Here is a 16,295-nt window from a genome sequence, read left to right on the forward strand (position 1 = left end):
CAAAAAGCAAACCTGACTCGTTTTGGTGTTTGTTCTCTGTTCCTTAGGCTGCCTTCCAGGAGAATGTTGGGAGACAGGTACGGTAACTTCCCTGCATCTTCATTCGCATTCGTTGGTGTGTCCTGGAGATCACTGTGAATGTGTAGCACCTCAAATCAGAATTGAACCATGGCTTTGGAGAAGTGGAGTAAAAGCATATTACAAAATATTTGTTTTCTCTGTCAGAAAACAGGCTCTTGTGGAGCGTTCTCCTGAGATGTGGGTTTTATTTTAGCATTCCGGTTTTGGAAGAAAATGAGTTTTCTGGTTATTAGAACTCACTTGGAAAAGTAAAATCAGCACAAATAGCCATTGTACACCTTGTAAACTGCAGTGCTCTGGAAGCAGGAAAAGCACAAGTTTTGACGATTCTCTTGTTCCGTTGGCTTTCTAACTGTTAGCAGATATGGAATAGCTAAGGTGTGCTTCACAATCTTTGCTATGGTTTGGTGGTGTAACAACAAACTAGGTTTGAGAGTCTTCAACACAAGGATGTCACAACATCACGAAGTTCTTGAGAAATCTGTTAATTTTGGGAGTACCTAAGATTGCTGAAAAAAGTACTGTGGCATGTTCCTGTGTCACATAGCTGTGTTTGAGTAGCTAAAAGGCACGAACAACTTTGATTTGCAACCTTGCTGGAGTAACAAATAGGATAAGGACTCCAATTTCAGTTTTCTCATTTTTCATCAGGAATTAACGAAGCTGAAAATACAATGTAGAGGGAAATAGGGTCAAAATGGTTCATTTCATGAATTCTTCTGACATAGCAAGGCATGTAGAGTTTAGAGCATGATTCAAGCAATTTTTTTCTTCTGTAAGCCAATTCTGTAAGGGATCTTTGTTGAAATGCTGTGTCTAGCTTTCCCAGATATCATTCCTGAAGATCTCTGTTACGAGCCAGCATATCATTCCTTTAAAGCTATGTTTATTAAGCAGTGTGTCCTGAAGTACTATATGTATTTCTAGATAGAATTAGGTTAATAGCAGAGAAAGGGTGCGAGACCAACAGGAAGAGGGTGAGTATTTTTGATGACCTGACCCAACTAGGTCTGTGATAAGTAGGAGCCAACTTGCTTCCTCCCTAGAGTCTATAGTTATTCCTCTGGAGAGGTTAGGGTTAGTCATCACAAAGCAACTCCTACTCATTCCCCATCATGAGGCACCGAATGAAGTAAACACCTTACTGTGCTGCAGTTCCAGGTGAGGCAGGGCTCCTAGTGCTGTAGGTTTAGAAATGCTTTCATGTAGGAACAGTTTTGTAGAGTTTTTTTTTTCTTATTGCTTAGCAGGTGGAGTTCAGTCTAAGTTAGTTTACAACCAGAAATTGGTGACACTGGTTGGTTGAATTATTCACATTTTTAGTACTGATGGAATATTCAGCAAATTTAGTAAATATTTTGAAATATTGAGGAGTTAGTAGCAGGGTAATAGGTTGCAATGGCATGAAGAGTCAGTCTCCCAGCTGGTTCCTGTAGAAGTTCAAAAGTTTTATTCACTGAACTATTCCCTACTGCCTAGGAAAAGGATTACTTCATCAGTGGATAACACCCTGTATGGTACTTCTCCTGGATGTAATGTGTTGAAAGAGTCACCTTTTGTCTGAACTGGAAGAAGCTAAAACATGTTCTCCATCTGAAGTAACAGTGCTGGTACTAAATAGGTGGAGGAAAAAAGTTGACCTCACTTGCTTCCTGGTTACTGCCTGCTTCACCTTTGCAATGCCACATATTCTGAATCTGAGAAGTTGCTCTTATGGTCACAGAAAAATAAGTCTTATGAATTACACATTTAATGTGTACACATACACGCATATAATATGTAATTTGATGTAAGGGAGAACTCTGAAAAATTCAGATTTTTCTAGTATAAATCTTGATACGTGCACATGCATCTGATAAGACAAACTTATGTATTGGAGAACTAAGTTTTGAGTATTTTGACAGAGCGGAAGCTGTTGGCTCAGTGCTCTTGAACTCAGTTTTAGGAATTTCACTGCCTCTCTGACATGCACTGTGGCACTTTGACTTGTGGTGAGACAGCACCAAACTGGCACACTTACAGCCCAGTTACAAAGAACACGGTTCAGCTAGCAGCTAGAATGGAAGTTGTTCAGCTGTGCTTTTCCTTATGTGCAACATAACGCATAACATCTTTCCTTGTATGGCATTTTTTTGGCTACACATCATACTTTCCATGTGTCCTTTTTTCTCTCTAATCAGCATTTCATTAGTCTTACGGAGAATGCATTCATTTAATCTTGGAGTTACCAGGTCTTTCAGGTGGTGTCTGGAATAAGCCATAAATATTCTGTCTACCCTTGCTTCAGTCAGATTATAGGCCTTGGTTTTTTGGACGGTTGTGGTATGTTTCCCAAAAAAAGACCTCTGCAGTAACTGACAGCTTCCCACTGCTTGCAGTATACGCTTCTTTAATTATTCAAGCTTAGATCTAAAGATATTTTCTACTATTTTTGCATGGCTGCAACCTCATGTGGAAGGGAAGAGTGAACTGTAAACAAACAAAAGTGTATCATATCCAGAACCTGTACTTCCACATAGTCTTATTGCTTAAATATCATATGATTGTCTCTTTTGTAAATGAGCGTAGTTCCTTTCAGTTGGCTGTTTTCCATTTGCATTTAATTATGGCTTGTGGAGGCTGTTCTGCCTTCTCCATCCCAAAGCACAGCCATACTGCGTAATACCGTATTAAATCAGTCATAACCAATCAAAATCCTGAATATCTGACATGTCACCATATTGTTTATATTTTAAAAAGGCAGATTTTGGTGATGTCTGTTAGAATGATGATTAATTCCCCTACATCAGTTTTTTCAGCAGTGATGTCAGAAGCATCATTCTTCTCTAGGATTCAATATGTTGGGCTTTGCGAGGAACCAAAGTGTTTTTTTGTTTTAAAAACCAATCCATTCCTAGTTCATTAACAAATAACTCATAAAGCATATGCATATTTGTGAGAAACAAAAGTAACTGAACTTCCATTTATTTTTCTTGCAGTGGATATTATTTTTTGGTGCTTACTCTCTCCATTTATACTCCATAACACTCAGAATTATTGAAGCGTGTTCCCTCACATAATTCAAAAAGGTGTTTGTGTTTATCTAAACTTTAGAGGGATCTTTTTTGTGCACATATACTGCATTCACCAAATAGATGTGGCTTTGAGTTGGAGGCGTTCAGTTGCTATCACACAGTTTGCTACATGCTGCTGTTTGCTTTGCTTATCATTGATTTACAAGGGCAGCAAGACATTCTACTGTTTGATATCCTTTATGTCTTCAGTACAAGTGATTTAAGTGATATCACTATAAATTAAAAATTAAAACGTATTTTCCAGAACTTGGATACTAATAGGAGGTAATTTTCAATGTGCTGCATATTCAGAAATACTTTCCATTTTTTAATATTCTCTCTTTTTTTTTTTTTTTTGTCCCCTCTTTCATGCAATGCTTGTAGGGCACTTTTCCACATGGCATAGACATTCTAACTGCAGCTGATTATTTTGCTGTTGGAAACAGAGTTAACTGTTACCTGTCTATAAGGTAAGTTAATGAAATACTTGTCTGACTGCTTGACCTTACTGAGTATTATATCTGTTATTATTTTTTAATAAATGGAATTTTGACTGTTCTGTGTTCTGCATGAAGCTGCTAATTATGCCTAAGACGTGGTGAAAATGTGACTGTGATGTTTCTCCAACTTGCCTACATGATCTGTTAATAGAGGGAAAATGAAGGAAGCAGAGAAGAGGCAGTATTCATTGACATCACCAAACTGTCTGGGCACATAAAGACTAGGGAAGATCAAGGGATTTTGAAGAATTGCAGCACAATGATGGCTGTTACAATTGCAGATCAGACTCCAGCATGGGTACAACAACAAACTTACGTCCATTTAGGAAAAAAAACCAACTTTGCACAAGTTGTTGAATTTGCTGTCTCTGCATAGAACCTTAATTCAAATATGCTTACATTACTCCTAGGTAGTGCACTGAAACTCTAAGCCATTTTGGAAATCAAACTGCAGTGTGGAGCATGCAAAGAGCACAGTGGGAAGTGCCAGCACTGGTGTGGTGTGGCTATCGATCAGTGGCTTGTCATGGAATGCTATTCTGGTCAGCTTTGTGCAAATACAGGAAAGCTGTAAGAAGTAAGGGGACTTGGGGTGCAAGTTCTGTGCACAGGATGACTGAATGAACCAAAGATTGCATTTCCTCACCAGAAGATGAAAAAGGCTGAGGGCTGGGTCCTACCTTCAGTTGTCTGCCTAAGACAGACAGTCTAGGCCAGCTGTCTGGACTCTGGGCAGTGCAGAGAGGTGGGCACATACAGAAGGTGATTCAGGCTATTCCAAGATAGGTAAGATACACGGCCCTGTGGAGCTGTGTGTTGCTCATAGAAGCCAACAGATTCAAAAGGTTTGATGACATTTGGTTCTTTGGAAATAGAAATAGCAAAGAAGGATGTGGTGCCTTCTGCTTCCTTTTTAGCTTCGTAGCTCCTAAGGAATGCTTTTTTAAAGATAATCGGCACTGATTGCTCGCTGCCTCATTGACTATTTTTTAATTGATTTTTCCACCTCCATCTTGTCCTTTTTGTGGATAATCACTCTGGTCTGTGCCCGTCTTCACCTTTCACCCACTGTCTTTCCTTCCATGCTCCACACCCTCCTCCCACACGCTTCCCAGCTCTCCTGCCTGCTGAGCCGGGCTGGATGCATGCAGGGCTCAGCGTGTGCTGCTGCCCTGTGCTGTGCCAGTGGGGCTTCTGCAAGTCTGGCTTTCTATACAAGTTTAAAATAAATAAATAAATAAATAAATTGAAAATGTGCAGAATTGGCAGACGCTGTTTTTATTTACTCTCTTTTGTAACTTTAGTTTGAATGTTATGTTGGCCCTACTTCTTCAGAGCATATTTGTTAACTTTTGCCTCGTGCTCATTCACTGCTCTGTTGTGATTTGGAGGGTTTCCGTAGGAGCGTGCAGTTCATAGCATGGTTCTTTGAGATCACGTCCAGTGTTGTTAATTGAGCTCTTTGTAAATTATTTGCCATCTCATTCATTACATTACTTGCTAAAATCCTCCCCGTGTTGCTTTTCAGACAGGATATAATTGCTTGGGTCAATACTTAATTATTTCCTTATTTTTGTCTGAGTTAACATCAAAGCAAAAGCACGTAAGCAAGTATTTGGCTGCACAGAAAACAAGTATCCTTATGATGTGGTAGGAAAAAATGGACCTTTCTGATCAGTATGCCTTTAGGTGGTGGCATTGTTTATGTAGCTGGAAAAAGCTAGTTGAGATTCATATTCCACATCTAGAATCTTCAGCTGTCTCTCCCTGACCAATATAAAAACCATTCCTGAGACACAGTATGATGCCACTGTGTGAAAGGAAACCATGCAGCTGTGGAAGTCTGTGCTAGTGAATCTACTTGGAGCTATGAAGGCTTGATAAATGCATGCCAGTTTCTACAGTATTTTTTTTATAATAAGTGATAGTATGTATCAGACATGTTTTTTTTAGATATATGGACTGTGTGTGTGTATTGCTTACATCCTACAAAATATATGTATTTTTACACAAGTTTTTATGCCAGTTGTCCTTTGGAGACTTTACCAGATGTTCTTTGGAACCTTCAGCTCAAATCTGTTATTGGGATGAAGGCAGAGGAAACCTACTCCTATTTTGTATGAACAGGGATTAAAGAGGCTGTGATTTCTGGAGTTCTGGGCTGTGTTAAAGTAGAGTTAAGGAATCGTTTGGTTAACATGAAGATTAACCACTGGGATAGGTAAATTCCTAAATAGAAAGGAATACCAAAATCTCAACAGAACAAAAAGAGCAATGAATCTTGCCACTTCTCTGCTGGCCGTGAGCTGGCAGCTTGTGTCTGACCTCCCTCCAGAGGTGGTTCTTCTGTGTTGTGTGGCTCAGGTGGCTGAGGTGTATGCTGTGGATTTAAGGATTACTGTTCTTCTCATGAATTACATAGATATTAGTGCATTAACATGCAACACTATTTAGTTTTTACTTTTCTTTCTAATTGCACATGTATTTCTGAAATGCTGTTGAAGTTGCGAAGTTAATCATGCAAAAAATGGAAAGGTGAAATTAGGGTAATTCACGTGTCCTTAATTTTGTCCTTTTATGCATGCCATCTTGACTCAAACACTTTCTACTGATTGTTTAGCTTTCCAAGACTATTGAAATTACATCAGATGTAATGAGAAAGACAATTCACTTCTGTTGACCTTAGCTTTCAATAGCTGATGCTTCTGAAGATTGCAAAGTTAGTTGGCTGTGAAGTCAGATAGTTCCACTGGCTGCCTAGCTAATCCCTTCTGGCATTCCTTCACATCTTAGGTCTTCACTTTGCACCTTTAGTATTTTTTGTCATAATTAACTTTTTGCATCTTTGATCTTTAAAGAGAACAAATTGAAAACCGTTACTCAATTTTAAATCATGGTATTTAGGCAGATAAAGCACATTTCTATAACTTGATTTTACTGCGTCCTTTGGCTAATGTCTTAGCACACGTTTTTTCCAATCAAATTATTATGGATGTTAATAGACACTTCTGAATTTTCTGACATGTAACAATGGGAACTGTGTATTTATTTTCACTTTTCATTGCTGTCAGGCTTTCTGTTGGCGTAGTGCTTTTAAAGAGAATGTGAAAAACTTTTGCAAAAGTGATTTAAATATTTGACCATGCTTGTAAAGCGATTACCATTGTATTATTTCATTTGGCTGCATCACATCTGGGATAAGGCATGATTAAACAATTGTTTTGTTGCCTTAAAACTAGAGGATTTTTTATCTTTGAAGCAGCTTATATTAAAATATGCACATATTGATTCTGTACTCAATCATATGAACCTTCTTTTTCAGTGTGTATATTGCTGGCTTTCCTGAGTATACACAACCAATGATCGATCATTTAGTTAACATGAAGATTAACCACTGGGATAGGTAAGTTCATAAAGTCTAATTATGCTCACATCCAGGAACTGATCTTTCTGCATATGATGCATGCTGCTTAAAGCATTTTTTGTGTGCTATTTGACTGAAGGAAACTGGACAAGAAATAGTAGATGTCGTCTGAACCTCCTAGCATATTGTCATTTAAAGTGTGTTTATGAATTTTGACTTTTTGCCATGACCTCAATCTGCTAATAGATTAATAAAATACATTTATATGGTATATAGTGTATGTGAGGGGTAAACACCATCACCATACAATTATAATAATTAAAGTTGATTTCATGCATGGAGATAGAGCTTAGTCATATTCAATGCTCATGAAGATTAAAATGCGTACATATAACACAAATGAGATTATATCAGTGCTGATAATAGTTTGCATCATGAGAAATAATAATAGTTTACTGCAGTGTCCCTGCCAATGCATAGATTGAGCCCTCAGGTTCTACCATCCAGTATGTTTTTCTTTGTCTCTTTCAGCAGTAAGTTCTATTCATACAGCTAAAAGCTAGCTTTAGGCTGTCTGTTTGGTCTGCTGGGTTGTTTTGTTGACTCTTTTTTTTTTTTTTTTTTTTTTTAAGAAGGGAAGGGTAAGATTAACAGAGAATACTACATTCTTTGATATTTCTGGGGTCTTTATCTGGTTGTGGACAGGAATCCTTTCCTGAATGGGAATTTTTCCTTATTTTTTTCTTCTTCTACATCTGTAGTGTTATTCGAGAACTTTCAACCAAGGCTCTGCATAACCTTACCCCACGGGCTCCTGAGTACATGGCAAATGTGGGTAGGTAATGCATAACATGTTCTGCACAGTGTGTCATATCAAGAGTTCTAGCTCCTGTATCAACAGCAAAAAAACCCCCCACATTAGAATGACTTAAACAGACACCATGACTTAATAAAATATAAGAGTTTTCCTACAACTTAATATGGTATATTGACACTAATAACTAATAACCAGCTTTCGTTTTTCATGCAAAATGGTGGAAAAACTGCCAGATGGTTTTAATTCAGAGACTAGTCTTTTGTAGCCTGACTACAGAAGACTGCACCGCTGTGAGATGAACAAATGGGTGTAGTTTTGTTGCAACAGTTCAGGCCACTAACCTTCAAATTCCTACCTTTGTTTTGTTGATATGCTGATGTCATAACGATGGAGATGGGAGAACAAATCTGTTTCATCTTGTCTGATATCTTCAGAGGAATTCCTTAGTGCGAATTCAGAATTGCTCGGCGCACTTGAGGTTCCAGGGATGTACTGGCTGCTCTCTGTTATGTGTGAAAGACAGCTGAAACCCTTACAGATGTTACCTGGACTCCCTAGAGCAGGTTAGGGAAGTGGCAGTGGCAGTTTACGTGGAAGTAAAACTATGGAAGTGGCTACAAGCCTCGTTTTCTCTATTCGCCAACCCAGTGTCTCAAAGCAAGTGTTTTTTTATTTGACTCCAAACACGGTGCTAGCTGTGTGACCTCTGTAGGTATAGTTTAGTATGCTTTTTCAGAATTTACTTTTTAAAGCTATTTTTTCAGATAATAATGAGGATCTGTTGGCCAGACTTTCAAGAAATTATTTTCCCACATTATTTCTAGGCCATCATGTTTGCATTTAGAACTGTAATCTGTCAATACGTTTTGTTTAAATAATTATTTAATCTCTTTCAGTTTTGCCAAGACTGCTGCCTTTATCAGTGGGCATAGATCTGCACACACGCCACGGGGCAATTCTTGCATGTGCTGAGATCACCCATGCGTTGTGTAAACTGGCAGAAGAGAATAATAGGTATAAATGCAAGATTATCTTCACTATAAATTTTCCTTCCGTGTCTGATCTATTGAAAGCTTCCTGAGTATAATTATGGAAATTCCATCCTATTGAACATCTCTTCAACTGAATTTTTGTATGATAATGATCAGTCGTGACAAGCTTTCACATTTTATTTGGTGATACTACATGCTTAAGTCTAAATCCATCGTTAGGAAAGTGAAATCATTTCTTGCCTTCCTTGGAGAATTCAGAGATACCAGCCATTGATTAACCAACCCTTCCCAGCAGCCTTTCCCTTACAGTATTTGTCTTCCTGGTGACGGCTAGTCTCTCATCTTTAGAGCCAAAGAAATAGCCTGTTGAGTTGGATTGATTTAAATATTACTGCTGAATGGGAAGGGGTGTTATGTATACACACAAAAACTCATACTGCAATTAGGAGATGAACCCAGAATAATTGGTAGAATTATTTGGAGATGTCTTTGCTTTAGTGTTGTGGTTAAAGAAAAGTAATTTACCTTTTTCTTTCTTTCACATGAATCATTTGTGAAAAATGGTTGAAAGTCATTACTGCAATGGAATTTAGGAGCTGCATTAATGGTAGAGTTTCGTAATAGTTTGAATGAAGTAGCGATGAGCAGCTGTGTAAGATCAAAGCAGTGGATGATAAAATCCCAAAATGCAGACTTTACTGAAAATACAGTTCTGCAGCAGTCATGGGTGTGTGTATATATATACATACACTGAAGAAACCTGTATTTATAAAAATGACCTTTTTCAGGTAAATGTTGAGTAATTACTCTGATTAACATTTTGTTTTACTTCTGAGCACATTCTGATGCATTTATACAAAGATATCTGAAGTTAATGTTTAAAATCAAGTATTGCGTATTTCTGTTGAGAAAATAACTCTGAGCATGACTTGGGAGCCAGTCTTTTAAAAAAAAAATGTGTGTATCTTTGCAGACCTATAACGTGCTACTTCAATGGAAAATCTTTGGAGGGACTTAAGCAAATCCACCAAGAGGTTTGTAGCAAGTGTTAATGTATTTTGTAATGTGGTACGTTATATGTATAGAAATATTTGCAATTAAGACAGTTGTTCTCCACCTTCCTCTTCCACTTGCCAAAAGTAAACAATCTTCCATGTTGGAATTTGGACACTTATGCCATGTTGTTTGATCAGTGTCCGAAATTTCTCTCTTCATCCGTAGTTGGCAAATACATTCAATTTTTAGTCAGCACAGTGTATTGCCATTTTTAAAGGGCCGAATGTGAGAAGCAGATGTATTTTAAAAACCAGCAGGAGAAGGTAGGATTTGGAATGAAGAAGCAGTGCTTTATGAAAGTGTTAAATGTGCCATAGTACCTGGTACATGGACATTGTGTGTGAGGAAGAAAAATAAAGCATTTATTCCAAAATAGCTTCCTAAATACTGTGTTTTTTTCCTCCCCAGCTTTGCAGTCGACAGTTGTACAGGTAAGAAAATGGACTAAAGCAAAATTAATTTGTGTATTGGAAGGTATCAATCAGACCAATGAAAACAGTGGCATCAGGGATGGGGGGTGGTTTTGCATTTGTTACACCTACCATAGACTGCCGTGTATCACAGTTCATCAGAATGCAAGCACATGCATTCTTTTGGCTTTGTCTGCCTATTACAGAGACCAGTGCTGTTTTTATAATGTATGGGGAGTTCAGAGTGTTTGACTTACAGGCATGTTAGATTAATGGGAAAGTGGTAAGTACTGGTCTCAACGCTGTGATAGAGATAGTTAAAGAAAGGAAAGAATGTGGAGCAGTATGCGCACAGAGCCATGGCTCCAGCAGTGCGTAATGGATTTCTTTCCTCTTATTCAGCTGTAGCACTGTACTTGTATGGTAGAAATGAGCTGTCACTACAAAGCTAGTATAGCTTTTTCTTTTTGAAAGGAGCTTCTAGCTAAATTCTAGAATCCTGTATAATGAGCCGGCCAGAAGTATTACAAAAGGTTCCATTTATTGAAGCTTCCAGGAAGTAAAGGGAACTTGCCTACTTAACTGTTAAATAAATGTGAATTAGGACTGGTATGTGACTTCAGGGTTAATTCATAAATTTAAGGAATACAAAACATAATTAATGACTTGTATTCCCTAATGATTTGACATGCAAATGAGTTGTTTCTTTAACTGACAAATTGTTGGAGTTTTTAGGCATTTATTTAATTTACTTCTTTACACATGATGTACCTGTAAGTAGTAGAGCAGTAGGATCCTAACTGGCTTTTTTTGTGTGTGTAATTTTTATTTATACATCAAATCATTTTTATGTAAGTTTTTACACTCTCCAACTTCCTGAAGAAAAGTGAACGTTTACTTTTTTCAAGGCTGTATGCTCGACTGTGAAACCCCCATTGCAAAGCTAGCTCATACGAGAGCATGGCTTTAATGCTGGTACTGCATATTAGTGTCTCTGTGGGTGGCTGTCTTGGCTCCCATAAATTCTTTAATGTCAGGGTGGAGCTTGAGTGTAATTTGTTTTTGTCATAATGTGCACTTCTTGCACTTAATGGTATTTATAAGATGCCTACAGAAATATTTTCGTCCTAGATAAGACTTAAAATTCAACTCCAAGCAAAATTGATTCACTGCTGTTTATTCTCGTGCTTAGGCAGAGACACAGATGTCTGCTATAATCCATATTTTAAAATATTGGTATGCATATTAAAATTGGACAAGAAAAATAAACTAGGTTATAAAAACAAAACAGCCATTTGAGTATTGCTGGGCAAGCATTTAGTGAAACAAGCCAAACTTGTTTCACGGTGAGTAATTCTTGCACGTAATATTCCAAAGATTTCCATTTGAGAAATTGCTACTGGGTATTTTCAGTGTAATATTGGCTTAGAGGAATGTTGGAAACCTGTGTGTTTTATTTGTGTTTCTAGTTTTTAAACTACTGTAGCAAAAGGTCTGTTCACATGATGCAATTGATTATGAGATATTTTGCTTTCACTTCTGGCAACAAAACAGCTGTCTTTTGTTGTATTAAGAGGATGTCAATGTGTTGATCAAGCTGTTTTCACAAACTAATTTGGCCTGTGAGGGTGGAAAAAAAAATCAAGCATAAAAATTGTCATTTTTATCAAAACTGTAATTTGTAGATGTGGAGCTGCAAAATAGGCTGTGGTGATGCTGATTGCCCAACTCTTAGGATTCCAATGAATGCCTAAGTAGCTCATGTCAAAAAAGTCAGTGCTGTAACAGATACGTTCGTTCAGCTGTCCCTCCTACATTGTGCAGCATCTTTTGTAATACCATTAACTTGATTTGGAATAATGTCCATGAATTATCCTTCAGACAGGATGCAGGCAAAGTTTTAAGTTGCACTGCACAGTCTCTGAATTTTGGGTACATTTGAAGTTATTCAAAATTTTTAATGCTTATTGAAGACAGTCTTGTCCTCTGCTTTAATAACATCTTTGAAAAATGCCAGTATCTTTCTGTCTTCCCGGATAAGTGTTTTTCTGGACTTACCGTAGTGTGCTGAAAGAGGAGAATACAAGTCCAGGCACATCCAGCAAGCGCTTCCTTCCATTCGCTCTGTTTCTGACACATTTGAAGCACTGGTTTGTCTTGAGGAGTTGGTTGCTTTAAACATTTGCATATGCACTTCCAGCTGAGTATTGCACACTGGGCCTGGTTTTCCATATTAAATGATCACTAATTATAGCAAGTCAGTGAAGCCATGCAAACCGTGCCTCTTAGAGCATTTGTCTGTTTTGTGCTTTATGGGCTGTATTATATTTATAAAAATAATTAAAATATATATATATATATATATATATGTTATTTGTTTTAATCATTGTTTTTTTACTTAAAAACTGGAGGCAAGAGCACGTGCCTGCTGGTAGTCAGCCTGCTGTACTGTGTGCTTTTGTTGAACCAGCATGGAACCTTTTCTCGAAGCAGACACTCTTCTGTAATGCATTTAAGGCCTTTCTGCTTGTTCTCAGTATTGGAGTGTTCTCAACTTTTTTTTTAAATAATTGAGATTCTTTAAAAATGCATCATCTAAGATAAGATTCTTGACCATCCACCTGCGTCTTGTGTAGAACTCTTTTGTGGCCATTTCTGAGGCTGGCAATATAGCTCTTAATACACAGTTGTTGTAGCAAGATAATTGAGGGATGGAGATGGAAGTGCTGCAGACAGACTGACTGCGCTTCTTGCAGGTAGCTGCGTTTCACTTGTGTATTTCAGCAAATGGGCTGTTGGGCCTTCAGGGTTCACATCAGAACTGCCTGTGACAGGAAGCACAGTGTTTATGAGCAACTCCCACACTGGATGATTCAGTTGGTGCAATGTGCTGCATGTGGAGTTTTTCTCTGGCTTATTCTTGTTCCGTATGCAGAGGCTGGCTGCATGTGTACGTGTCAGCTATGGCAGTGCTACAGTACATAGTAAAATAAATGGACGGTCATCTGCAGTGTTTCAGCTTTTCCAAAAGAGTAAAGTAGCCTTGCAAGAGCTGGCGAGACCAAGCAAAGGAAAGTTGTTCTCCTTGCAAAGACTTTAAGGCTGCAGCAAATCTTGATGGTTTCAGGGCAGATGTGTTTCTTGGCAGTCATTTATGCAAAAGAGTTTTTTGGACGTATAAACTTAATCAGGAAATAAGTCTGGCCTTGCAACAAAGTTCATCTTAAAAATTCTTCCAAGTTTAAACTACTTTTTGTGTCCAATAACGTGTTGGTTCAAGGAGTTTATGCCATCCTATGTTCTGATGGGATTGTTTGAGGTATCGTTGGAAACAGTGCAACTGCTGGATGGTAGTGCTGTGCCTGACATGAGACATTGTGGACAAGGCAAGGAAGAGCATGGAGAAAAGGGCATGATGTAAGATGTTTACTGCTGTTTTCTGCTCAGTTTTTTTGTTGTTGCAAAATGCTTTATGCTCTATAGTTTCATTCACCTAAAAGAGCTGTAAAGTGTTTTTTTGGTTTTTTTTTGTTACCAGTTGAAGTCATTGGGAAAACTTACTCTGTAGAGCCAGGATTTTGTATAGTTTTCTGGTATTGGAATACAGTACAAATGTGTACATGCAGCATATGAGTTTACAGTACCATAAAGCAGGTGTTTGTCAGCTTAATATTATTCTGTGTCTTTAGAGGATGACTACAGCAGCTTTATTAAATGGACAGTTTTTTATTTTTTATCTGAGCTTAATCCTGCTGCCTCCGTGTTCCTTTTATAAAGCCAGTTTGTAGGCCCTGCACGTGGACAGAGTGGACCTTTAAGATACCTCAGTCCTACGTGGGACAGGTTGTTCCCAAATGCTTGGTTACTGCTCATGTTGGTGTGAAAACTCTACTTGGCTTTCTGGAAATGGAGTACTTGCAGTTGAATACTTTGAGATGTAGCTTTTTCCAGTAGCTTTAACTCCAGATTCAGATGTATATGAAAACACAGATGCTATTTATTTGGAACATTTTCAATTAATGTTTTTATAATCATAAAGATGAATTCTGAACTCTTCCCAAAACTTGAGTTTTAAATACCATTTTAGAAATCTACAAAAGCACCTTGAACTTGGACATGAACTGGAAACAGTTCTGATTCATGCCTGTGTAATTTTACAGTATCTACTGGCATGCTTAGATCAGCAATCTTAACCCACTGATTCAAAAGGGATTATGTATTTCGAGTGTTTTCCACAAATCAGTTGTAATTATTTCCAGAATATTTCTAGGAGAGAAACATTTCTGTGGAATTGCACATGGGAAGAAATGTCTGGAGCTAATGGAACCTGGGCACTGCATCAACCAATTTACAGACTGAGCTAATAAATAAATCTTGAAACTGGTACACCTGAGACTGTGATGTAACTTCTAGATGCATCTTTGGAACAAAAAAGAGAAAATACTGACAGTACAGCAAAATTCTGAATCTCTGAAATAGGTAGATCTGTATCTTTTTAATTTAGTGACACACTGCAGGGGAAGATAAAGTTAATAGGAAGGTGCACATCTTGTTCGACAAAGTAAACACTGACTGAGAAAAGATCTAGAGTTACAATAGAATTCTCAGTTCCTAAAATTGAAATATGTATGTGTTATGGAAAAGAAAAAAGATAAATTGTCAGACATATGGTGATGTGTAGGCAAGACACAGCATGAAAATTTGTGCAGAGAACACAGAATGACAGTGCCTCTGCAGATAGGATTGATTGTAGTTTGTGTTATGTAGAAATCTTAATGTGCAACTCACTGTCACCATTCATCATGTTCCACAGGGCTAGCAGTCCTCAGTGAAGCTCTAAACTCTGAAATGAAATGAACTTGATGTGATGCCAAAGGAAGGGATAGCTGTCAAGTTATTAACATAAGAGTAGCTTTGAGTGGCCTGACTTCCTTGTTGGCAGTCAGAAGAAGTGGAGAAGAGCAGCCTTTGTGACTCAGTTCTTGCTTTGTAGTTGAAACAAAGTCCATATCTGAATCCTTACATCAGCAGACTTTGTTGCACACCAAACAAATTCACAAGATCATTATTTTATACTCATTTACAGTAAGACAACAGACAAAAGGCAAGGAATGGGTGAGGTACAAAATGAAGGGAAAAGAAACACTGAAGAGGAAGCAACCCTTGCCACATCGTTCTTCTATTTTTGCCACTGTATCAATTCCTTACATCATGTTGTTTTCTAATTGAATTTTTTTAAAAGTTGGAGAGCAGACAGCATAGCAGGAAGGTGGGGTAGGTAATACAAAGAGCTTATCAGTATGGGGATGTGGATTCTCTTCTTGCTTGCTCTGATGATAAACTGAGCCATAGAGTATTGCGTAGAGCTTAATGTATTGATTGTTGAAAGCAAAAGTTTTCCAATTGAAGGAAATGCTGATCCAAGGCACATTAAAATAGTGTTGAGTTGGTGCCTCTCCATCACCTGAAAAACCAGTGAGAATGTTGAGTCAGAAACCCAAGTGCATGTAACAGGAGGAACCTACTTGCATGGAATGGAAAAACTCGTTTAAAATGTTCGGGCTTTTGAAGCTCCTGTTAAAGGATGAATTGGAGAACAAAGTTCTTAGAGTTGTTAGGGTTGCTATGGTTTGCCTTGTGAGCACAGCTACTAATTTTATTGTGGGAGGTAGGAGGGAAGAAAAAGTTCTTTTTGGAAAACAAAACAAAAAACACAAACAAACAGAAAGCCTTTGTTGTTCCTCCCCCTTGCTGGGAGTTTCTGCCAGAGCGTAGCCATACAAACAGGTGATTATGGGTTTGGCACACCTCAGGGAGGAAATGTTCCAACAGAAGTGAAGGGAGGCAAGAATAAGGAGCCAAGGGAGGAAATATCCAAAGGAAGGGCAGGGGTCAAAGGTTCAAAAAATGTAAAAACGATGCCACAGCGGGTGACACTGAGCAGAACACCCTGAGCAACGCTCGTGATGCCTTGGGGGTATCCAAGGAACCAGCAGATGTTGCTCGGTGGTGTGAGGACACA

The 16,295-nt window shown here is 38.1% G+C and overlaps 1 protein-coding gene across 1 annotated transcript in view; it reads left to right on the forward strand.

Moving 5' to 3' along the window:
• The window catches only part of TBCD (tubulin folding cofactor D), a 108,193-nt gene that overhangs the window by 59,477 nt on the left and 32,421 nt on the right, over window positions 1–16,295 (forward strand). Inside the window, exons 16-22 of the mRNA XM_042883989.1 lie at window positions 48–77; window positions 3,519–3,604; window positions 6,957–7,037; window positions 7,760–7,833; window positions 8,712–8,829; window positions 9,781–9,841; window positions 10,272–10,294. Coding sequence (XP_042739923.1) covers window positions 48–77; window positions 3,519–3,604; window positions 6,957–7,037; window positions 7,760–7,833; window positions 8,712–8,829; window positions 9,781–9,841; window positions 10,272–10,294 — 473 coding nt within the window. The remainder of the gene's footprint in view (window positions 1–47; window positions 78–3,518; window positions 3,605–6,956; window positions 7,038–7,759; window positions 7,834–8,711; window positions 8,830–9,780; window positions 9,842–10,271; window positions 10,295–16,295) is intronic.

Source organism: Lagopus leucura, unplaced genomic scaffold (genome assembly GCF_019238085.1).
Source record: "Lagopus leucura isolate 7727_CA_CO unplaced genomic scaffold, USGS_WTPT01 Super-Scaffold_100040, whole genome shotgun sequence".
Taxonomy (NCBI): Eukaryota; Metazoa; Chordata; class Aves; order Galliformes; family Phasianidae; genus Lagopus; species Lagopus leucura.